At 46.4% G+C, this 26078-nt stretch overlaps 1 protein-coding gene across 1 annotated transcript in view; it reads right to left on the reverse strand.

Moving 5' to 3' along the window:
* The window catches only part of CASC3 (CASC3 exon junction complex subunit), a 1214789-nt gene that overhangs the window by 1003474 nt on the left and 185237 nt on the right, over window positions 1–26078 (reverse strand). The window contains exon 4 of the mRNA XM_044054937.1: window positions 878–1029. Coding sequence (XP_043910872.1) covers window positions 878–1029 — 152 coding nt within the window. The remainder of the gene's footprint in view (window positions 1–877; window positions 1030–26078) is intronic.

Raw genomic sequence — 26078 nt, forward strand, 5'->3', positions numbered from 1 at the left:
ATACGGCACAAATGTCACATTCAACCTCCAGGTGGGCTGATCCAAAACAGTAAAGACACTCCTCATGCAAGTAAGGCATCTTCGACCACATGAACAGCATCACTTGAAACCAGAAGTTTTCTCAGCCATAATCAGCACTCACTCACACAAGAAAAAAAAGACAGAAGAAAAGGAGTGTGGGTGGGAAGAGGACTATCACGACAAGAGTAAAGAAAGAGCTAACTCTAAGCTATGGGAGGGGAGGGTAAACTAATTTAGAATCCCTAAAATACAATAAGTGATAGAAAACAGATAGAAAAAAGCAAGAAAAATAACCACTTACCTAACTGAGAAGTCGCCCGACCTTGGATTACTCCAACACATTCAAGAGTAAATGAGATCTGGGGGTTAGAGGTCAGCACGGGATTATTGGAAGGGGAGGAGCCTGAGCTCTGGATCTGTCCATTAGTTGCCGGCTTGGATCAGAGGTCAGATCCAAGACCCATTTGTGATGAATAATGACATGGATAGCATCAGACTGGCTCATTTTAACAGCTTAATCTTTACACTATTGCAGTCCGTTGCTGCTACCTCAAAGATCACCGCAAGACAAGATTCTCTTCAATGCTTGAGCCATAAAGGAATATCACCTTCAGCTAGCCAAATAATCACAGGAAGGAAACTTATCAAGAAGATGCACAAAAAATGGTCCCAGACAAGATCACAAATGGCTTCACGGTCTGCAAAGGACCAACTACAAAATCTCCAAGCACATAAAAGTTGTGGAGAAAAAGCAGGCAAAAGAAAGAAAACCAGTCCACTCTCTAAAGTTATTAGCCTACAAATCATAGCATGCATATATCATTTTTAAACTATAGTTTTAAATAAAGCACACTACCTGACTTCTTCTTCTTGTGTCTGCCCTCGAAGGTCATGTTCAAAGAAAAGCCCTTTACGAGGAATGTATGCAGGATTCTTTCTGTCTTCATCATCATCCAATGGCTTCTGTACCTTTTTACCAGCTTTATTCTCTACTGGTTCAGCACTTTCCTGAAAAAAGATATATTACTGAGTACACTTCAGAGGTTTACATCTTTTCAATCTTTACCAAAAAACACAAGTCTGTCCCAGACTTACAATAAAAACAAAATAATCTAGATCAAGAAAATACATTGTCACTATATCAAAAGGTAGAGCATATTAAAACCATTGCTAAACACAGCTGTCTTACCCAAGATGACCTTACAGACATTCAAATGGTCCTTGATTTTACTGGTGTTACAGTCTAGCCTAGGCATTAAAAATGCATATCCAGGTGTACCATGACGTTTTACCATAAAGATACAAATGAATTCAAACTTCTACTAAAAGTACCTCCAGCTACAGGGAAAAGAAATACCACTTCCAGCATGATGAACTCCTAATAAATGCACGAAAATGGAGAAAAGTAACACTCCTTGTGACGTGATGCATCCCCAAGTAGGTGTATATAATGGGAAAAGTACAATATGCAAAGTATCTTGGCTCATCTCCATGAGATAATGTGACTGGAATTAGGCATTCTAAGTCTGTATTTATTTCCTTTATTTGGGACTTTTACTGTAATTTCTGTCTTGTAGGACTTTTACTGTACTACATTTTCCACATCACTTTTGACAAATTATAGCAAAAAGATGGAGACTGCAATGTACACAATGAGGAATCATTTTTGCCTGCAAAGTTGTTCAAATCCTCTAGCCATAAAAAAAAAAAGAAGTTATGTACTCACCATAACATTCCATTTGAGTAGTTGGACTTCATTTCTCATCAACCTGTGGGTATTCAGATCCGGGACGGCAGCTTACCCAGCATCTGATCCCAGATCCAAGCTCCTCCCCTTACCAATAATACCCTTCCATCTCCTTCCTTCCCTCAGATCGAGTTTGCTGCACCATAAACCCGACCCGATAGACCTTGCTCATAAAGAAGCACAGGAGAGCCGCATAGGTGCTCTCTCCTGCCTACCAAAGTAGGAACATAATGAGAAGGTCAGGGAGGAGGGAGGGGTGGTTGAGGACAAATGAAGTCCAGCTACTCAGATGGAATGTTATGGTGAGTACATAACTTCTTTATCTGTAGTAGTTGACTTCATTTGATCATCAACCTGTGGGACAGAGTCCACAGCTACCAAACGCTTGGGTGCCCCTCATGGAAAGATATTCCGGAGCACCGCAGAGCCAAAGGATGCTCTCCCTCTAGATATCATGTCCAGTTTGTAGTGAGAAATGAAGGTGTGAGATGAGGACCAGGTAGCCGCCAAACAAATAACGTCCAAAGACACCCTGGACCAAAAAGCCGCTGATGTAGCCATGGACCTGGTAGAATGGGCTTTGATTTTTTGTCTTGGAGGTGACATGCCTCTCTCCTTGTAAACCTGAAGGATGCAAAAGGAAATCTATCTGGCACTGGTTACTTTAGAAATCAGTTTGCAGAGAAAGGGTGAAGAAAAAGACAAACAGTTGGTCAGATTTGCGAAAGGCCTTAGTCCTATGTAAACAGAAATGTAGCTGTCTATGTACGTCTAATACATGCAATTTATATTCACCCCTGTTCTGAAATTTTGGGAAGAAAACAGGTAAACTGATCATCTGATTGATATAAGTTTCCAAGGTCACTTTAGGAAGAAAGGAAGAATTAGTCTGGAGTGAAACCCTGTCCTTACGGAAAATGATATGTGGAGGTCTGATAGATGATGCCTGGAGTTCTGACAGCATCCTAGCTGAGGTGATAGCCACTAGAAAGGCTCCCTTCCAAGATAAAAATTTCAGATCTACAGATGCAGCCGGCTCAAAAGGTGGAGCATCCAAAGCTTGTAAAACTAGGGTAAGATCCCAAGGGGGAGTAGGATCTTTAACCAAGGGTCTTAAAAGAAAGGTACCTTTAATAAAGGTTTTGCAAAGTCTGGAGGAAGCTAATGAAGCCATGTTCTCACCTATATGGAAACTGGAAATGGCAGCCAATTGAACATTTACTGTAGATGAGCTAGCGCCCTGCTGGAAAATGTACGCCAAGAATTCAAAGACGGCTGGGACAGAGCTGTGAAAAGGTCCAAATCCCTTTGAGAAGCCCAGATGGTGAAACGTTTCCATTTGCTACAGTATAGTTTTCTGGTGGACGATTTATGAGCTGCCACCAGAATAGTCTTGACCGGAGAAGACAGACCAGGGGTCCTAGCAATCAAGGGAACTGGAGCAGCCAAGCAGTAAGCTTCAAACTGGCCAGGTCTGGATGAGGGACCCTCAAGGGGTGCAAGATGAGATCTGGTGTCGGATCCAAGATCCATGGAAGAACTATCAGTTGAGACCAAATGAAGGGAAACCAGACTTGGCGAGGCCAGAATGGGGCAATAAGAATTACTCTGCTCCCCAACCTGCGAGCCTTCTGGAGGAATTTTGTATGAGAGTTAATGGGGGGTAAGTATAGAAAAGACTGGGAGGCCAGGTATGGACAAGAGCGTCCCTGGGGGATTCCCCCTGTGGAATCATCAGAGTGAAGAACTCGATGCACTTCGCATTGGAAGGAGATGCGAAGAGATTGCAGCAAGGCCGACTCCACTCGAGGAAGATCTGCTCCACTACAGAAGGATTCAGAGACCACTCGTAAGGCATCAGAATAGTCCTGCTCAGTTTGTCCTCCAGTGTGTTGAATCGACCCGGAATGTACATTGCTACCAGAAATCGGCTGGTGGAAATCGCCCATTCCCACACTCTTATGACCTCGCGACAAAGGGGGTAAGATCTGGTTCCTCCCTGTTTGTTGATGTACCAGACCACTGACATGTCTGTCTGAAGTGCAATGGTTCCCAGAGGAAGAAAGGCATGAAGGACCTGCAACGACAAAGGGACAGCCCTCATCTCTAGAACATTGACATGCAAGTTGGTCTTGTTCGGGGACCACTTGCCTTGGAATGTCCTGCTCTAGCAATGCCCCTCCACCCTAGTTGGGAGGCATCCGTGGTCATTGTGGCTTGGGGAGGGGCTGGAATAAATGTTCGTTCCTCGACTAGTTCCGAGGCGCATATCCACCAGAGGAGGGACTTCCTGCAAGCATTGCTAATATTAATTGGATGCGTCAATGGTAGATCTAATAATGACCCCTGGATCGCTAGCATCCACTGTAGACCCCACATATGCAGACGAGCAAAGGGAAGAACAGTAAAGGTGGCCGCCATAGAACCTAGGGCTTATAATACCGCCTCGGCTGAAGGAAGATGAGACTGAAATATCACGGACACATGGAGTCTTAAGCTTCGAACTCTCGCCGGAGTTAGAAAAAAGTACAGTTGTGTACACTTACCATAAATGTAGATGCTCGAGTGTATTCACTGTTGCAGTCCTAACCAATGGGTTATCCGGCTCCCGGTAGCCCTCAATCGGCCAGAATACCAAAGGTAAGTAAATATGACATCAGCTGTCGTCGACTGTAAAGGACGTCCGGTACAAAAGTAGGCAGCCAACGTCACTTCCTCTGTTTTTCTTGCCATAACAGTCAGAAGCCCCCAGAAAACAAAGCTTAAACCAAAAGCAATTTTGGCAAATATTACCAAATTTAGCCTGTACCTTAGGAAAAGAGAATAGGAAAGGACCAAAAATAGGGATGGAGGGAGGGAAACTAGGACGGCAACAGTGAATACACTCCAACATCTACATTTACGGTAAGTGTACACAACTGTACCAAAGCCCAGAGAAAAGGGAGGAGGAACCAACAGAATCAAGGATTGGAGATGATGCCCTGCAGAACAGCAGTGGCAAACCATGCCCTAGCTCTGGAAAACAAACGCAAATTATAATGCTTTGTGAAAGTGTGAACAGAAGACCATGTGGCAGCCTCCAGAATGTCTTTAGTAGGGACACCCCTTAAAAAGGCTGCAGAAGTGGAAGCTGCTCTAGTTGAGTGGGTCCTAACCCCTTCAGGAGGAACCTTGCCACGAAAAGAATAACAAAAAGTAATGCAATGTGCAATCCATTTAGAAATGGTTTGGTTAGAAATGGCCTTGCCCTGGGCTCTAGGGGCAAAACTGACCAATAAAGTACAGTTTTGTACCTACTATAAATGTAGATGTTCGATTGTTCACACTGCTGCAGTCATTACACTTGGGTTATCCTGCCGTCAGGCGGTCCCACAGTCAGCCAGAGTTCCAAAGTCTTGTTCCGGCGTCGGTTGCTGTCGCTTCTTCTCTGACGTCAGTGCGCCAGGGGTATATAAGATGCATCTGACGCCATTTTCTTCAGTTTTTCTTGCCCCAGATGTCAGGTGCCCCCAAGTAGGTAGGCAATACATATTGCTAATGAAAAGTATACATATAAAATAAAAACAATACCTTCAGTTACAAGCAAATACACCACAAAGGTTGTATAGGATAGAAAGGTATAGATAAGTCCAGCTAGTTCAGAGGGGATGGAGGGAGGGTAACCTGGACTGCAGCAGTGTGAACACTCGAACATCTACATTTATGGTAGGTACAAAACTGTACCATGTTCATCGTGTTACACTGCTGCAGTCATTACACTTGGGTAGAATCCCAAAGCTAAGGTTGGGTGGCTGGTCTATAAAGAGTTAGGATTGGCTATAAGGCTCTGCAGAACTGCAGTGGCAAATTCTGCTCTGGATTTAGAGTAAAGAGGCAGGTGGTAATGCTCGGTAAAGGTGTGCACTGAACTCCCAAGTTGCATCCTCAAATATTTCATTGGTAGGTACTCCTCTGAGAAAGGCTGTTGAAGTGGCTGTTGCCCTGGTGGAATGTGGCCTAATGTTATTTGGGACTGCTTTTCCATGCTGTGTGTAGCAGTAACGAATACAGTGTTCTATCAATTTGGATATAGATAGTCTTGCCCCGTGATCCTGCAGCATATGCTACAAACAGTTGCTCAGTTTTCCTGAAAGATTTTGTTTTGTCCAAGTAGAAGCATAGCTGCCTGTGTATGTCCAAAGAATGCAGCAGTTTCTCCCCTTTATTCTGGGGGTTTGGATAAAAAGTTGGCAAATGGATGGTTTGGTTAAGAGCCACACTAGATACCACCTTTGGCATAAAGGTAGGGTTTGATGAAAAATTATAAAAGGTTCCACTGCCATTAATGCCTGTAGCTCAGACTCTTCGTGCTGAAGTTGCTGCCAGGAGCAGAGCTGTTTTCCATGAAAAAATTTTAGATCGGCTGTATTGGCTGGCTCAAAAGGTGGCAGGGTCAGTTTTTCCAAAACGAAATTGAGGTCCCAAGTTGGTGCTCACCGGGGCGGTCTTTTTTTAGCCCCTCTGAGGTACTGCTTTAGCAAGGGATGAGAGAATAAAGGAGGATCCGTGTTGTAATGTGCTGAAATGGCAGAGGCGTAAATCTTAATTGATGAGAAGGATAGGCCTCTGTCCAGCATCTCAGTTAAGTATTGTAAAATCTGAGGAATGTTTAGAACAAGAGGGTCAAGGCTTTGAGCCTGGTTCCAGGCGCAGAATCTCTTCCATTTTTCTGAGAAAGCTTTCCTGGTGCTAGGCCTCCTGGCCTCCACAAAATGACATCCATAACAGCTTTAGAGAGAGGTGTTGCCTGTTTGACTAATGAATCTGCCATGCAGCCAGGTTTAGGGTTTTGAGCTGACCGTGCAGGATCTGATTCTTTTGTTGAGTCAGAAGGTGTGCAATTTGAGGCAAAATCCATGGTGGGCCTTGAGCTAAGTTCTTTAAGATAGGGTACCAATGCTGGCGTGGACAGTCTGGAGCAATCAGGATCATCTGTGGTTTCTCTTGTCTGGCTTTTAGGAGTACCTTTGAAAGGAGAGGCACTGGCGGGAAGGCATAAACTTTTAGGTTTTTCCAGATGAACAAAAGAGCATCCACTTTCCATGCTTGTTTGTGATGAGTCCTTGTGCAGAATTTTTGTAGTTGGCAATTCAGTGGGGAGGCAAAAAGATCTATGTCTGGGCATCCTCATTTTTGCATTACCATGCTGAAGATTTGTGGATTCAATTTCCATTCGTGAGGGTCCATGATATTTCTGCTTAGATCGTCTGCCACAGTATTTTTCTTTCCTGGCAGGAATTGTGCTTGCAGGTGAACTTGATACGTTAGAGCTGTGTTCCACAAGGTCATGGCTTGCCTGCATAGGGGATAAGAATCAGTGCCCCCTTGCTTGTATATGTACCACATTACTGTGGTGTTGTCTTGTCTTTAATAATAATTGTCCTGGATGCAGAAGGTCCTTGAAAGCTGTTAGGGCATTTTGAACAGCCAACATCTCTTTTTGATTGCTGTGAAGATGCATCTGGTCTGTGGTCCACTTGCCCTGAATGCATTTTCCTGCCATGTGTGCCCCCCAGGCGTAATCCGAAGCATCTGTTGTTAGAGTCTGCCTGGCTGTGGGTAGGGTAAAAGGCTGACCCTGGCTATGGGTAGGGTAAAAGGCTGACCCTTGTTTAAGTGACATCCCTGTGCCCACCATCGAAACTCCTGTTGTAGGCAGGGAATCATTGGTATTACTGCTTCTAAACTGCAAGTGTTGAGTCCAAACACTTTTTAGCTACCACTGTAATTTCCTCATATGCAGTCTGGCATATGGTATTAGTAGTATGCAGGATGCCATGAATCCCAGGGCCTGCAGAATTTTTCTTGCAGGGAGATGGGACTTTTTTGCCAATAATTGAAAATACTGAGTTAGTTGAACTTGTTTGTCTGGCGTGAGGTAAGCCATCTGGGCCGTTGTATTTATGCTGGCACCCAGGAATATAATCTGTTGTGAGGGCACTAGTTTTGACTTCTTTTAGTTTACTGTGTACCCTAGAGAAATTAGCAACCTTTTTACAAACGCCAGATGCTGTAGAAGAATGCCCTTTGTCTCTGCTTGAATGAAGCAATTGTCCAGGTATGGATATATTTGAAATCCTTTTTGTCTGCAAAATGCAATTACTGGTGCCAGGCACTTTGTGAAGACCCAGGATGCAGTAGATAAGCCAAAGGGCAGTGCAGAGAATTGGTAGTGCATTGTACCAGCTTTGAATCTGAGGTATCTTCTGCAATGTTGTCTGATAGGGACATGCAGGTATGCCTCTCTGAGGTCCAGAGTAACAAGCTAAGCCTTCTTGCCCAGCATGGGTAGAAGCTGCTGTAATGTCAACATTTTGAATTTCAGAATATCCAGGTAAGTATTTAGAATTGAAAGGTCTAGTATGGGCGTCCAGGCCTTGTCCTTTCTGGGGACCAATAAGAGTCTGGAGTAAAATCCTTGTCCTTGTTCCTGTTGTGGTACTTTTTGAATAGCTCTCATGTCCATGAGGGCTGAAATTTGTTTTTGTGCCTCTGCCCATTGATTTTGTGGCAGGTCTGGCATTCCTTTTAGCCTTGGTAAAGTATGAAAGTGGAACCTGTAAGCTTGAGACACAATATTCAGAACCCATTTGTCTTGGGTGATTGTTTGCCAGTTTTGAGAAAAAAGTGCTAGTTTTCCCCCCAAGGGGGCTTTCAAAAGGGAAGTGCTTGGCGTACGAGGGGAAAGTCATTGTGACCGTTTCCTTTAAGGTTGAGACTTGTCCTCACCTCCTTTTGGGGTTGAGGTGCCCCACTGTCGTTGTCTGTTTGACCCTTGGGGTTGAGATCTGCCTCTTGGGCGTCTGTATCTGCCTCTCTGTGGCCTGTCTGACACTGGAAAGGACCAATTCTTTGTTGGCCAATTTCTGCTAAATCGAGGTGGCTGTATCTGCAAGAAATCACTGACTGCTTGCATAGATTTAGCATTATCCTCCATTTTCCTTAACACCTCTTCTGCCTTAACACTAAACAAGGTATCATGCTGTAAAGGAGCATCCAATAATTTTGCCTTAACATGATCAGGTAAACTCTGTTCTTTTAACCAAGCATGTCTTTGAATCACAGAACCTGTAACTGCGGCTCTACAAGAGGCCTCTAAAGAATCAAAACCACATTGCAGAGTATGTTTTCCCACCTGTTCAACTGCATGCAATAAATCCTGCATTTCCTTGCAATCAGGAGCTTACAAGCATTTTCTGTTTTAACTGAGCCATTAAATATTGTTGGTACTTAAGCATGTGAAACTGGCAATTTAAAGCTCTTACTGCTAAAGTTGCAGAGTGTATACTTTCTTCCCCCATCTATCCAAAGCTCTGGAATCTCTGTCAGAGTGTACTGGATTTTTTGCAATGGAAGCCTTAACCCCTTTTGGACCCTGAGAAATAGTTTCTGGATCAGCAGAAGGGTTTTTATAAAGAAACTTGTGAGAGTCAGGGACTCTGTAATACCTATCTGGCTTGGCTGGTGCAGGGGGCAAGGAATCGGGAGATAAGCTGGATTCAGAGAACACATCATCTGCAATATCTAGCACAGGCGGAATAGCCAGGGGCCTGTGCTGAGGCAATAAAAGGAAATCCCTGAGCCTTTTCTTGGATTCTGAGTAATCCTGACTTTCCCAATGGAAATGCTCCCTCATGGTATGTAAAGTTTCCCCAAAAGAATAATCCTCAGGAGGAGAGGCTGAAGGGATAGATTCTTCAGCATCAGAGTCCTCATAGGGGGGTAGAGTATCCCTGGTCTGAAGAGGAATCAGAGGAAATGGAAACCTAATCAGAGGAATCAGTTTGTATCCTGCCTAGGCCTTTTCTCAGGAGGGGGATGGGAACCCCTGATTAGAGAAATTAGGTCTTCGGCCATTTTAAGCATCTGTTTCTTAGGCATGGAGGACTGTCCAGGAGAATGTTGTACTTGTTTCTTTGTCTTGAATGGTACTTTTGTCTTGGCTGTTGTTTTAATGGTAAGTTGTGAAGGTCTAAAAACACCCTCAGAAGCCGATGCCTGCTCAGCGGCTCCGGACCCATCTGAGGGATTCGTTTCCATAGGCCCAATACCTTGAGTTTCCAGAGGTCTACTTGTCTCCACGTGGGAGTCGGAGGTGGCCTGTGGCTCTGAGGTAGAAGGTGTCAGGGGCTGCGAAAGCGCCTCACTGAGAACCGGCGACTGGCCTAGAAGAGGTTTCGACGTCGGTTTTGGATTCGGATGCCTGTCTTTATCCTTGTCCTTGCGTGTTTTCGGTATTGCGGTCGTCGGTTGATCCGACGGCATAGTATAATTGAACCTTCGGCCAAAGTAGTGCAAAGCAAAATCAAAATGTCTTTTTATAGTACGTTTGTTAAATCCAGCACAAAACCGACAACTAGTGACGTCGTGATCAGGGCCTAGGCATGGAATACAGTAAGAGTGGAAGTCCTTATGAGGTATTTGCTTCCCACAAGAAATACAATTAACTTTTTCTGACATCGGTCTGAGGCAAGAAAAAAAGTTTCCCCGACGGGGGTACTTAGCTTTATTGAAGACTTCGGATCTGAAATTCGACTTCGAAATTCTCTGGAGTCGGCCGACTGGCACTTGCAAACTGCTTCTGCTTCGGGCACCACACTGCAAGAAAGACTGAAAAAAATGGCATTGGATGCATCTTACCTTGGCGCACTGACGTCAGGGAAGAAGCAACAGCAACCGACGCCGGACCAAGACTTTGGAACTCTGGCTGACTGCGGGACCGCCTGACGGCAAGGTAACCCAAGTGTAATGACTGCAGCAGTGTAACACGAACAGCTGTGCTGATTTCCAAAGGTCTTTAGTCCTGTCCAGGTAAAACCTGAGCTGTCTGTGCACATCAAGAGAATGTAGGATCCTTTCACCTCTATTTCGAGGATTAGGAAAGAAGGTAGGAAGGTGTGTGGACTGACTAAGAGTCAGGCTAGAAACCACCTTAGGCATAAAGGAGGGATTGGTTCTCAGAGAGACCTTATCTGCACAGAAAATAAGAAAATTGTCCATAGCCATCAAGGCTTGCAGCTCCAAAACCCTCCTTGCTGAAATTATAGCCAAGAGGAAGGCAGTCTTCCAAGAGAGAAACTTTAAAATCGCAGTGGCGGCTGGTTCAAAAGGAGGAAGAGTGAGTTTCTCTAGAACAAAATTAAGATCCCAGGCTGGAGTAGGTGCCCTTCTGGGAGGTTTTAAGTTGGAAGCACCTCTGAGAAACATTTTCATCAGGGAAAATTGGTTGCTCAAAAGAACAATGAACAGAACATCCTTAACAGTTTGCATAGACTTGGCCTTATCCTCCATCTTCTTGAGCACTTCCTCTGCTTTGCTCCTAAAAAGACTGCCCTTATGCAAAGGTACATTTAAAAGCTTAGCCTTGACAGGCTCGGGTAGGGGCTGTTCCCTGAGCCAAGCGTGCCTTCTAATAACAGATACAGTAGCTGTAGCCCTGCAGGAGGCTTCTAGAATGTCAAAACCACAACATAAAGAATGCCTATTGACAAGTCTAGCAGAATTCTGCAAATTCTGCATACCCTTAATCTCTGCTAACAGAGGCACACTTGCTATCCTAGACTTAATAGCCTCCAAGGTATGCTGCTGGTACTTCACATATGAAAAAGACAATTAGTAGATCTAATGGCAAGAGTGGCAGAGGTACAAACTTTTTTACCCCACCTATCTAGGTTCCTAGATTCTCTGTCAGAGGGAACAAGATTTTTTGGTAACAGTGGCCTTAACCCCTTTAGGGTCTTGAAAGAAACCTCTGGATCAGCCAACGGATTCCTAAAAAGAAATAGATGAGAATCAGGGACTCTATAGTACCAGTCAAGTTTCCTGGGAGCAGAAGGAACAGAGTTTGGAGTCAAGGAATTTTCCAGAAAATCATCAACCACTTCCAAACACTGGGGGAATAAGCCAGAGGCTTATGCGGAGGTAAATTCAAAAACTCCCTAATCCTTTTCTTAGATTGAGGATAATCCTGACTTTCCCATTTAAAATGCTCCCTGAGAGTATTCAAAGTATCACCAAAAGAGAAATCCTCTGGGGGAGAAGCAGAAGGGATGGACTCCTCTGCATCTGAATCCTCAAAAGGAGAAAAAAAAAACCTGAGAAACTACCTCTTCATCAGCAGAAATGCTAGAAGAATCAGAACCAGAAAAAGACAAAGCCTCAGGAGAAACATCTCTACTCCTTTTAGAAGGAGGAGGCTGTGAACTCCTAATAAGAGTCAAAAGGTCATTAGCCATTTTAACCATTTGGGATTGAGGGGAACTAGAGGAAACTGGAGCCTGCTTTTTCACAGGCTTACGACTGGAAGATATACCTGCAAGTCTGAAGGACTCGGGAGGCCTGGCAACCGCCGAAGTTGCAGTAGAAGTCGTCGGTATGAGCTTGCTGTCCGAATGAAGAACAGAGGCCTCTGACACTGGAGTCAGCTTAGCGGCGCCGGATCAAGCTGAAGAGGCGACAGGCGAAAGATCAGAAGGAAAAATGGCTACCGCATGAGTGACGACCATCTTATCATCATCCAAGGTCTTGACCCTCTGAAGCCTGTTGCAGTCCTTATCCTTATGTTTCTTGGGGATATCCGAAGCCTGAAGACCAGTGGACCCCATACCGACAAACTTAGGCCACTCTCCAAAATGTTTAGTTAAAGCTTAGCCCAATGACAAACAGTACACAAATTGAAGGAGGCACAGAGATCACAATTAGGAACGAAGTGGTCAGGGCCTAAACAAATAATGCAATAGGAATGAAAATCTCTATGGGGAATCTGCTTTCCACAGGTTAGACAATTAACCTTTTCTGACATTTGTTAAGGAAAGAAAAGAGGATCCCAACGGGGTACTTAGTTGTAGTCGACTTCAACTTTGTAGTCGGAAACCAAAAAAGGTAAAGTGCAGACCGGCACTCGTGCAAAAAATGCTTCTGCTTCAGGCTCTGAGGCAAAGAAGACTGAGGAAATTATGTCAGCTGCCTCCTTTTGTATTGGACGTCCTGACGTCCTTTACAACTGACAGCTGATGTCATATTTACTTACCTTTGGTATTCTGACCGATAGAAGGTTACCGGGAGCCGGATAACCCATTGGTTAGGACTGCAACAGTGAAACACGATGAAACATCTATGATTTGCAATATATCTATCCTTGCTCCAGTGACGTCTAAAACCTGGACTGGATCTAGAGAAGACTTGAATGTGTTGATCGTAATTCCCAGAAAGTCTGACAGTTTCAGGGAATAGTCTCTGGCCTGAAAAAGTAGACGCTTGGTGGGAGCAGCAAGGAACCAATGGTCCAGGTATGGGAAGACCTGTATTCCCTGGAGCCTCAGGTGAGCCACTACTACTGCCATGATCTTGGTGAACACCCTGGGGACTGTGGTGAAACCGAAGGGTAGGCTCAGTGCTGATAATGACTGGCCCCTAGCCAAAAGCAGAGGAACCTTCTGGAGCATCTGTGCATCTTTATATGGTAGCATGCATCCTGGAGATCTATGGAACATATCCAGTCATTCTCCTGCAGGTAAGGCAGGATGGATTGTAATGTGACCATCCAGAACTTTTCTTTGGCAACAGACAGGTTCAGGGTGGAAAGATCCAGAATAGGTCTTGGGTCCCCTGTCTTTTTTGGCACCAAAAAGAACTTGGAACAGACGCCCGATCCAGACTGATCTCAGGGGACAGACTGGATGACTCGTTTCCTTAGCAGCTTGTCTATTTCAAGGGCTGCTTCCTCCCTTTGCGTGGGTGGAATGTCTGGGAGGTATTTTGGGGGAATGGAAGGAACCACAAAGGGGATGGTATAACCTCTGGATATGATGTGAAGCACCCAATGGTCTGTTGACATGGACTCCCATGCTGTCAGATGCAGAGAAAGATGACAGATGACTGCCTCCAGAGCAGTCAGGCAACCTCCTCAGGGCTACTGCATGGGCCTGTGTGAGAACGGTTCTCAAGACCTGAAATTTCTCTGCCCCCCCCCCCCCCAGCCTCTGGGCCGGCATCTGTCTGGTTCCACTCTGCCTCTGGGGGAAGATAAGTCCCATGTGTCCCAGGAATAGTGAGACTTCTGGAGCCACATCATCTTTTGCCCCCGCTCATTCCTGGAAAAGGATCTTTGAGGGTTCGAGAATTGGATTATGACGGCAGACAGCTGTCTTCCCATCCTTTTCACTCTGGACTAAAGTCTCACGAACAGTCTTCCCAAAGAAGGAAGAACCCTCCTAAGGGGCATTCGCGAAAGACGCCTTAAAGTGTTCCATGAACTGACATAGCCTGAGCCCGGCGTGTCGCCTCATGGCAACGTCGGACACAGCCACCCGTGCCACTCCCTCAGTGGCATGTGAAAGGAGGTGCATGGACGTATTAGAAACTGCTTTGGCAGTGGCCATTCACATGGAAAATATACGCTTATCCTTCGGCGACATGGACTCTGGGGGCAACTCAGTTAGCTCCCTGACAAGGTCGCTCTGCAGTCGAGTGACGTGGGCCAAATAATTCAGCGCCCTTACGGAAAAGGTGGCAGAAGCATACACCCACTCTCCTAGACTATCCATCATCCTGGACCCTCGGTTGGGGTGATGGACCATAGCACTTTCCTGAGCTAGTTCCGTCTTGGTGGCAGCTGCTACCACCATAGCGTCTACTGGGGACCCCTTGTTCCAACTGGGCTTATCCACAGGAGGACTCAGAATTTTGTCTGGAAGCTTCAGGATTGGCTCCATGGTGTCCGGTTCCTTCCATGCCTAGGTGGTAATAAGATCCAACAAGGGATCCATGGGGGTGGGGTGGGGGGGACACCTAAGAAGTAGACGGGCCAGTGCTGAAGGCCTCCAGAAACACCAACTCGTTCGAGGAAGTCTTGGGGGCGGATCAACACCCCTGTTGGCACAGAATTTCCATGATGTCTCCAAAGTAGACATAGTCAGGGGTGATCTGGGGGAACCTTCCCCTTCCTCCAAATCGGTGTCCTCAGTGAGGGACTCTGGGGTGGACACGAGGTGCCTCCTTTTGCACAATTTGTTTGTGAGGATCCTCTTCGGTGGGGCTCTCCGGAGAGGACTCGCAAACTGCCTGCTCCTCGAGGGGAACAGTCTGGGACAAATCAAGCACGGGCTGCCCTGAATGGGCAAAATGGCAGAGTCGCACCCAGTGCTGATGGAGTCGGGGCAGAATCACAGGAGATGGTCAGGGGCCTCGATCCACTGGAAAGAACCCATTCCACCACGTTGAAAGCAGAGGGAGAGCAAGCCTCCTGGGAAGCTAATAAAGTAGCTGCTCTCCCCACATCCGACGAAGGGATTGGAGCCAAGCCCGCCAGAGCTGAGATACTGAGGAGAGGGCTTTGACTCGACAAAGTCAGCGCCAATGAAGAAAATCCCAACCCCTCGGATCAGACGCACAGGCTTTGGCTCCAACAGCCCCTCGGGGTCGAGCTAGTTGGGTCCGACATGCTCAAGGTAACAGCTGCGTCGAGGCACATGGTACCATTGGTGCTGATCCCCTGACTCCGGGACCTTTTGAATCCATAAACTCGGATTGGAGAAGGAGTTATTGGGGTGAAAAAGGGAAGCTAGTTCACCCCTTCAGAGGGAGAGGGGGCTGGGCAAGACCTCCCATCTGAATCGGAGTGCAAATAAACCTTCGGATCATTATGTCCATGTCTGCCTCACTCAAGCTTCTGGTGGATCGCAACAAGGCCACCGACACAGACAGAGAGAGTCGGTGTACAGAGGCCCTAGAAGGAAGTCTAGGCTCCTCTGGCTCCGCCAAGAATCTGGGCGAGCAGAGCCAGGTAGTGGCTAGGCCTGGACATCATTTGTTGCTCCTGAGGAGGACCCACCGGATCAGACAAGTCCGGGGATCTCTTCCTCCCTTTGTGTTTTTCTTTCCTGTGCTCCCTTATCCACAGACCTCTTAGCAGGAGGTCGAGTCCAGGCCTGGGAGGGAGGGGAAGAAATTAGAAGTTATGTACCTACCATAACGTTCCATGTTAGTTGTCTTCTCTCGCCTTCTTTCTTGCTGGATGGGTTCGGAGCCGATCCTCGGCTCCGACTCGGCACTTGCTAAGCTTGAGAACTCCTTTTACCAGCTCGAGGCAACCCCATATCCCATGATGCAAGGCGAGACTACCTCAGATCTCGTTTGGTAGCCAAAAAAACCCAGCTAAACAATATTATTCCCAAAGGAAGAGCAAAGACTAGCCTAGAAGAACTAGGCAAAAAAGTTCCTAAGATAGACTCTTTCTACTGAAGACTCAACCTGAGAAAGAGAAGCCCTTCAAGATCTGTCCAGGCCAGGGGAAAGGAGGGAGGGACGCAAGAAAGAAGGCGAGAGAAGACAACTAACATGGAACGTTATGGTAGGTACATAACTTCTAAATGTTAAGTTGTCAATCTCGCCTTCATTCTTGCTGGATGGGACCGTGTCCCTAGCACCTGTATCCCGGGTGGCTCAATGGAACAGACTCTTGAGTACTGTGGAACCAAAACTGGCTCTGTCCCTGGAGGCCAAATCTAATTTATAATGAGTGACAAAGGTATGAGGAGTGGCCCAAGTAGCTGCTGCACAAATGGTATCAATAGGTAGTCTATCCTGAAAGGCTGTAGAAGTGGATAGACTCCTGGTTGAATGTGCCTTCGGTTTTGAGGGTACTTGCTTGCCTCTGAGCGAATACACATAAGAAATGGCGGAAGACAACCATCTGGATAAGGTCACTTCGACACTGGGAAACCTTTCCTGTTTTCTGCATAGGAAACAAATAATTGATCCGATTTCCTGAATTGTTTAGTCCTATGCAAATAATATCTGAGCTGACGATGGACATCCAAAAAATGAAGTTTTTGTTCAGCTCTGTCAGAATAATTAGGGAAAAACACTGGTAGATCGATGGATTGATTAATGTTAGACTGAGAAACAACCTTGGGCAGAAAGGATGGATTTGTTCTCAAGGATACCCTGTCCTTGTGAAAAACTAAGTATGGGGAACGGATGCAGACAGCTTGAAGTTCAGATACCCTCCTTGCTGAAGTGATAGCCACTAAGAATATTGTTTTCCAGGTCAGCAACTTTAAGGAGCATGAAGCAGACGGTTTGAAAGGGGGTAAAATCAAGGATGCTAACATTAAATTCAGATCCCATTGTGGAGGAGGATGTTTTATTGGAGGCTTTAGAAGAAAAACTCCTCTCAGAAAAGCTTTGCATAGTCTATGCGACATAATGTTATGATCTTGCAAGCCAACATGATATTTAGAAATTGCCGCCAGTTGAACTTTAACTGTTGATGAAGAAGATCCTGACTGAAAAACTTCAGCCAGAAAATCTAAAATTGAATGCACAGGTGCCGTAAAAGGATCAATGTGCCTGGAGTTTGCCCATAGGGAAAAACGTTGCCACTTGCTAGCATAAACCGTTCTGGTGGACGACTTCAAGGAAGCTATTAAGATATCTCTGACAGGATCAGAGATCATAGGAAGCCTGGCTAGGGAAGGAAGTGGAGCAACCAAGCAGTGAGGTTGAGAGAACGAATGGCCCGGTGCTGCTGAATGGCCCCGGTGCTGCTGACCCATTTGGTGGATCAGAAGATCCGGAACTGGGTCCAGATGCCAAGGCTGCACCAGGAGATGACGATGTAGGGTCGGAAACCAAATTTGTCGAGGCCAATAAGGGGCAATGAGAATCAACTTGGCTCTCAAAACGGTAGCTTTCTGAATGACCTGTGGAATCAAGGGGAAGGGGGGAAATGCGTACAGAAGTCCCCGGGGCCAATCCTGGGTTAGAGAGTCTCTCAGGGGTTGGCCTGGTAGGGGAAAGAGGGTGAAAAAGTCCGGGCATTTGCTGTTTTGGGGTGTAGCAAAAAGGTCGCAACAAGGGGTGCCCCATTTCAGAAATATCTCGTCCACTACCGATTGATTGAGAGACCACTCGTGAGGCATGAGAATGGCTCTGCTCAGTCTGTCCGCTAAGAGGTTGGACCTGCCGGGGATGTGCGTTGCTATCAGAAACCGATGAGAGGAGATTGCCCATTGCCAAAGTCTGAGAGCTTCTCGACACAAAGGATAGGACCTGGTCCCGCCCTGTTTGTTGATGTACCAGACTACAGACATGTTGTCCGTTTGAACTGCAATAGTCCCCGAGGGAAGAAAGTCGTTGAGGGCTTGCAACGTTAAAAGCACCGCTCTCATCTCCAGGACATTTATGTGCAGATGGTATTCTGTGGGTTGCCAAGTCCCGTGGACCATCCTGCCCTGATAATGCCCCCCCCACCCGATCAGAGAGGCATCCGTAGTGACTGTGGCAACCGGGGTAGGGGGAACAAATGGTCGGCCCTGATGAAGCAGAGGGGAAGACATCCACCAGGTTAGATGAGTCCTGCACGATTGTGTAACCAAGATTTCGTGCCTCATGAGTAGGTTCTGGAACGACCACTGAGTGAATAACATCCACTGCAGAAGACGCATGTGAAAGCGAGCTAATGGAAGAAGTACAATGGCCGCAGCCATAAGACCTAGAACCTTGAGAACCAATCTGGCTTTGACTTTGTTGCTCAGTAAAATAATCTGAACATGTTTTTGGATGTCCAGATTTCTTTGATTTGTTAGTCTGGCTAACATACTGACAGTGTTTAGTTCTACGCCTATAAAGGTGATAGATTGGCAAGGCAGCAGAGAAGATTTTTCAAAATTCACAGATATTCCCAACTTTTTGCAAAGCTGCAGAGTGTAGTCTCTGCTCTGAAGAAGCTGATGCTTGGTGGTGGCGGAGAGGAGCCAGTCGTCCAAATAAGGAAACACCTGGAATCCTTGACGTCTCAGATGAGCCGTAACCACTGCCATGCATTTGGTAAACACTCTGGGGGCTGAAGTGAGGCCAAAGGGCAGGGCTCTGAATTGATAATGACTGGTCCCTAGCCGAAAGCGGAGAAACCTTCTGGAGCGCCTGTGTATCTTTATGTGATAGACCTTCAGGACGCGTACTATCGAGCACATCCAGTTATCCTTGCCCAAAAAGGGCAGAATGGACTGAAGCGTGACCATCCGGAATTTTGCCTTCTTGACAAATCGGTTTAGATTGCTCAGGTCTAAAATTGGTCTCCAATCTCCCGTCCTTTTGGGGACCAAAAAGAATCTTGAGTAGACGCCGGATCCTACTTGGTCTGCTGGAACAGTTTGGACGGCTCTTTTTTCTAGGAGCTTTGAAACCTCTTGTTTTGCCAAATCCCTTTGACCGGGTGAGATGTCTGGAAGGGATTGGTGAGGTACGGGATACCTTTCGAAGGGGATTTTGTAACCCTCGGATATGATCGACTGTACCCACATGTCTTGTGAGAGGGAACGCCAGGCTACTGGGTACAGCGATATCCTTCCCCCGACTGCCTCCAAGGGTGGACAGTCGGGCAACACCTCAGGGATGCTGAAAGGGTTTGTCAGGAAGAGGCTCCCTGCTACCCTGATTCTGGGGACCCCCCCTGCCTCTAGGGCATTGTTACCCCCTCTGCCTCTGGGGGTAAACTGACCACGTGTGTCCGGCGCAACTCCTTGGGCTTTACGGAACCACATCTTTCCTCCTTTCTGACCCTTGGGATAGGGTCTAGAAGGAGTGGAAAAATGGACTCCTACGGCAGAAAGTGTTTTGCCGTCTTGCTCACACCTGGTCAAGGTTTCCTTCACCTGAGGTCCGAACAAAGCCGAACCGTCAAAGGGGGTATTGGTGAAGGACGCCTTAAAGGGGTCCGCGAAATTACAAAGCCGCATCCAGGCCTGATGTCTAAGAGCCACTCCTGTGCCTGCGGCTCTACTCGCTCCATCGGCCGCATAGGATATGAGCCGCATGGAGGAGTTGGTCAAAGAATTTAGGATTGCTAGCTGTGAGGCAATCTTGTCTTGAGCCCCAGCAGCTGAAGGATCCTGAACCACTTCACCTAGTTCCTTGAGAATATCTCTCTGAAGTCTGGTGAAATGACAAAGGTAGTTCAGCTTAAGCATAGCAAAGGTCGCTGAAGAAAACATCCGCTTGCCATACCTATCCATGGTCCTAGAGTCTTTGTTAGGAGGATGGACAGGCACGGAAGGATCCGCAAGTTCCTTCTTGGTGGCCGCCACCACCATAGCATCCACAGAAACGCCCTTAGAAAGAAACTGCTTGTCTGAAGGGGCCGTAATAAATTTGGATGGCCTACTGGGGACAGGTTCCACAGAATCCGGGGCTGCCCACGCCTTCCGAGCCACTACCTGCATGAGTGGGTCGAAAGGTGGAGACACCCAGGAGGTGGAGGGTCGGGATCCAAAAGCCTCCAGGTATATCGACTCATCCTCGGAGGGGTCAATGGAAGGCCAGTTCCCCCTCTGTTTGAGGAGTTCCAGGATGTCTGAAAAGGAGACATCCTCAGAGGGGGACCGAGGGGAACCCTCCGACTCATCTAAGTCGGTATCTGATGTTGTAGACTCAGGGGAGTCTGTGTGTTTCCTCTTACACGTCCTCTTTCGCGGGGGTTCCCCTGCAGGATCAGGAGAAACCTCGGAAGAGGAAGTTATTCCCAATGGGGAAACCTGGGGCGATGGATCCCTGGGCCTGGGAGCAAGAGGCTGGCAAGAGACATCAACAGGCACCAAAGAGGGAGGAGCTAAAGGAATGGACCGTTGACCTGGCTCAGAGGCCAGGACACTCCTCATCACCTCAAAGGCTCCCCTCCCAGGGAGACCGGAATACTCCCGTTCCGAAGAAAGAGGAATTCCCGGCTCCACTGAGACAGAAGGCTCCCAGGCCGATGTCGGTGCCGAGCTTACCAAAGCCGAAGCCCCGAGAGGGAGAGCGGGGTCGGACAAGGGTCCGATGCCACTAGCCCCCTCGGAGCCGACAAGGGAAACTCGACGACCGGATCCCTCCAAGGAAGGTCTCATGGAGGAGATCGGAGCCGAAGACGACGGAGCCGAAAGGGGGTGTATCGGCTCCGGCGCCGACACGGTCACTGTCCCGAGAAGCTCCGGCTCCAAACTCTGGTGGAGAGTCGGAGGAGGAATTTCAAGGGGAAGAGCAATAGCCGCAGTCTGCTGAGACGGGCTATGGAGCATTTGGGCTAGTGCCTGTGACTTCAACAGCCTGCTTACCACCCTCTCTAAATCGTGGTCAGACAGCCTGGAAGATCTCTAAGATCGGCTCCGATGACTCCATTCCGATAAAAGAGGAGACCTCGGAGCCGAGTGAATAGACTCCAAAGAAGGGGACCGAGATCTCTTCTTGGACGAAGCCATCGGAGCCGACGTCCTCTGGGTCCCAGATGGAGCCGAAGACTTCTCGGCTCCGATACTGGATAACACGTCGGCACCAGCCGGTGCCGACAAGGCAACTGTAGACTGTGTGTCGGAGCCGGTAGGAACCGACACTACCACATCAGAGGAAGAAAGATCGGCTCCAGCCTGAGTCGGAGCCACCGGGGAAGGCTTAACCACTGTAGCCTGAACCTTAGGTGGCTTGGAAGGTTTACCCGATCCAGTCTTTGTGGGTGAACGTTCTGGCTTTAATAAGCCACGGAGGATCAATTTGTTCCTCCTCTCCTGCAGGACTCTCTGGCTAAAAGAATGACATATAGCACAGGAGTCCTGCAGGTGTAAAGGCCCCAGGCAGTAAACACAAGAAGTGTGACCGTCTGTCAGAGACATTTTCTGACAGCACGAGTCACACTTCTTGAAGCCTGAGACCTTTCCTTCCCTAGACATAGTCTAAGAAACACACAAAAAACACACACAATTAATCCCAAAAACACACACACACTAACAGGGATTAAAGAACAGGGAGGCTAGGCTTAACTGAAAACTTTAACTTTTAAAATTTAACTAAAAGGGAATATAGGGTGGGCACTAGTATAGGATAAACACTATCTGAATGCTAACAAAATATAAGAAGAAAAGGGAGGAAAACCCTTGACTAAACTGCTTGAACTATAAAACTCACCTGAGCTGGCAAAAAAGGAGACCTCTTCGCGAAGCGGCAAACGAGATCTAAGGTAGTCTCGCCTTGCATCATGGGATATGGGGTTGCCTCGAGCTGGTAAAAGGAGTTCTCAAGCTTAGCAAGTGCCGAGTCGGAGCCGAGGATCGGCTCCGAACCCATCCAGCAAGAATGAAGGCGAGATTGACAACTTAACATGTGTAGTAGTAGAAGCAGTCACAGCCATGACTGTAGCCGAAGAGGAGACAGCCGCCTCTGTAGCATGGAGAAGTCCCTTCTAGACTACCTTAGCCCTGTGATCTTTCAGGGCCCTGGGGTTAAACCCCACGCAACTAGTGCAGGAGGTAGAAAGATGGGAATCCCCAAACAAACCACACACAGTGTGTGGCCATCAGCCGGAGACCACTTGTGGTCAACACACTGTGCACTTTCTAAATACCAGCTTCTGCTGATCAGCCATCACAAGGCACTAGGACCTGATACAGACACAGACACACACAGACACAGACACACACACACAGACACACACACACACAGACACACACACACAGACACACACAGACACAGACACAGACACACACAGACACAGACACACACACACACAGACACACACACACACAGACACACACACACACAGACGCACACACACAGACGCCCACACACACAGACGCCCACACACACAGACGCCCACACACAGACGCCCACACACAGACGCCCACACACAGACGCCCACACACAGACGCCCACACACACAGACGCCCACACACAGACGCAAGCACACACACAGACGCAGCACACACACAGGCAGACACACACAGACGCTAACACATACAGACACACGGACACACAGACACGCACACACACAGACACGCACACACAGACACGCACACACAGACACGCACACACAAACTGACTAACAAGGAGGGGGAAGGCTGAAGGAACGCACTACACTGACTAAAGTAAACTAAACCTTTTTTTTTGTCAAAAAACCAAGCACAAATCGTACCAAGCCCAAAAAAATGAATGAACAAATCCCAGTGAGGAAGGCAAGACACAATGCTGTAGAAACGGCAATATAATCCAAAGGAAATTGCAGCTCAAAAAGATCTTACATAAAATACTTTTATTGTACAAAAAGTAAGCGCTTTCGCGATGTTATCCACACCGCTTCATCAGACAACACTAAGCACAACTCTTAAGCTTATATAAGAGAGTTCAAGGCTAGTAAAACAATTATCCAATTAACTACACAGGAAGTAAGAATTTTAAAAAGGCATAATGCTTTAAAATGCAAGTCACTAGTATTTCATTGATAATACTTGCATACAATATATATTCGTACATACAAGAAACATAAAATCATTATAAAAAATGATTGTGTAAACACGACGCAACAGCGAAAGGGGGGCCAAGACAAGAGAAAAGAAACCTACCTGACACTACCACAAACGTACAAACACCCAAACTATCACTAAAACTATTCACCATGCCTGGAGCTCAGAGACCACAATGCTAGGCTAAGCCACGGCAAACGAGATCTGAGGGGTGAAAGGAGATGGAGGGGTATTATGGGTAACAGGAGGAACTTGGAGCTCGTATCAGATGCTAGTGAAGCTGCCATCTCGGATCCAATCTGGATCCTAATACCCACAGGTTGATGATCAAATGAAGTCAACTACTTCAGATACATGGGTTGGGTGCTATTCCTTTTGAAGTTACTTTGAACATAGGGGTTGAGGATGGTTGGATGGACTGAAGGACAGACACACTCCACCTACAACAGATGAATTTTTGGCCAACACAATGAACTTCTTCAAAATCATCATTGTCTTCCCAGTTTTGTATTACATCCTGTTTTGCTGACTCAGATTCAGCACACAGGAGAGCAAGATATTCCATTATCAGTTACTGGTTCAATGCAAATATTTTCTAAACTTGACATGCTAAACTCTTCTGTGCTTGCTACATCACCTACAAGCAAACATACATTTGAAGATAAAGCAGCTCTTGAATATTCTTGCAGCATTACCAGCCCATTCAACTATTTTTCTCTGTCCACAAACCTTTTGTTTTAACCTTTTTTAAAGGAGACCTTGTTTTGGCACCTGTAGCCACTTCACTTCATCTGTACCAAATTCTTTTATATTCATTCTTTAATTCTCCACCTCATTTCAGGTTTCATTTTCTGAAGTAATATGTCCAAGTTAGTTTTTTTTTTTCTGTCTTGACTTTACAAAGCCAGGAAGGATGTACCCTTTAACAAATATGGCCACACCTCACAAATACCATAATTCCATCCTGGCAAATGACAACTCCAGGGCAAATTCACTCAGCACAGTCAGGCCTTTTATAGCATACTCCATCTCCCATTTCAAACCTTTCAATTATGCTCAAGTTTTTCCTTAGTGCCACCTAAAATCTACCCAAACATTCAGTTTCTCCAAATAATCTTCCTGATGCATTTAATGCTGAAATATGCAATCCCATTGCCATATTCCTAGTGGTCCCTTTGGCAGCAGGCAACTAATTGGAATAATAGGGAGATTAGGGTTATGACCAAACAATCCAATATGACCTATAGCCACAGACATTCTGCTCAATATATTTTACCAGTGAACCGCAAAAGAATGACATGACCCAGTCTCATATACAACTAGCTTTAAATTTTAACATTATTTCTTTTAGCATTAGACCATGTCTTCCTGGGAGTCCACTGTTCAAAGAATTACATGTTGCTATAGTCATAACGTTAATACTAAATTTCTATCCCATCATCTCCAATTGCATCATTACTGAATTCTCTACTACGACTTTTCTTATAAACTTTTATCAGGAATGTTGACAGAATAATGTCTAGAACTTGTGAATTCGAGTGTCAGTGGCTGTTTAAACATCACTGATTTTCATTTTTCACATCAAGAGTTTTCCTGCCCTTTTTATGAAAGTCTTTCCAAGAAAAATACAGTTAGCATAATGATTAAAGTGTTTACCTCACAGATGCAAGGAACAGATTTTGATTCTGATCTCTTATTATTAGTTTGGCTTGTAACGGTCTACAGATTGACAGCCTAGTGTTCATCTGTAAACCCTACAGTAAGAGAGGAAAGTAATATATTTACATGTCTAATTATCTATGGTATTTTACTGTACAGTAAGAGGTATGGCAGTAATACATATTATACGGAACAATCTTCTTCTTCTTCTTTCGGCTTTTCCCGGTTAGGGGTCGCCACAGCGGATCACCTTGTCCGCACATTGAATGGCAGTGGAGTTTTACGGTGTCGAGTTGCCAGCCCGGCGCCCAACCTTCCACAGAAGGCACACTCACACGCACACCTAGGGCCAATTTAGAGTGTCCAATCCACCTGCAGCATGTCTTTGGGATGTGGGAGGAAACCGGAGCACCTGGAGGAAACCCACGCGACCACAGGGAGGACATGCAGACTCTGCACAGAAGGCACCCCAGCCGAGGATCGAACCGGAGAACCTCTTGCTGTGAGGCGGCAATGCTAACCACTGCACCACTGAGGCCGCCCACATATTATACGGAACAATAACGGTTTAAAAGATCACTGTTGCAGTAGCCTAAGCTACACAGGTTGTATCCTAACCTAGTATAAGACCATCAGACACCTTTTAAGGCTTTAGGGTGCCCTCCACATGCCCAAACTGTAACTGGCTCATGAAGAGCCATACAAGAGGCAGTTTGGTCACCAAATTTTTCAGAGCTTTCTTGCCTGAAAAAGGGAGGCTACAGCCTTCAAGGATAACACCTACAAAAGGAACAACCAAAGTACACACACAAAGATATATGGGATCTATCACTTCATTTGTGGGAATGATCAACAGCAGTTTTGTCAAAACAAATTGGTCATCAAAACAGTTGATCGACAGTTGGGCAAGACTGCAGCAGTATCAGGGTTGGGGAATATGCCTTTTTCATAGTACTGTGCAATCTCAGAGTTGGAAAACAATAGCAGGGAGTGTGGGAGACTACCTCCATGATGTCGAAAGCACATCCTCGAATGTGCACATATGCGACCCGTTTTCACGAATACTGTCCCAACGACTTGTCTAAATGTCAAGCAAAACAGCGAACGTCCACATTTCCGACCGTGCTACACCTGAAACAAGTGTCACCATGGCTTAAAAAGGGGGGAGAGATTTTGTTATTCAGAATATCAGTGTTTGCTGTTTTGAGAAGTCACAACTTGGAATTCGCTGAAGCGGTTTCTGGGATGTGCTTGTTGAAATTATGAAGGTAAACCGGGGAGGCTTTTAACTTGCACATACTGAGGTTGTCTGATAGATCAAGTTGACGGAGGTGTCGACTTTT

This window comes from Protopterus annectens, chromosome 13.part0, assembly GCF_019279795.1.
Source record: "Protopterus annectens isolate FY-2018-M chromosome 13.part0, PAN1.0, whole genome shotgun sequence".
NCBI classification, from domain to species: domain Eukaryota; kingdom Metazoa; phylum Chordata; order Ceratodontiformes; family Protopteridae; genus Protopterus; species Protopterus annectens.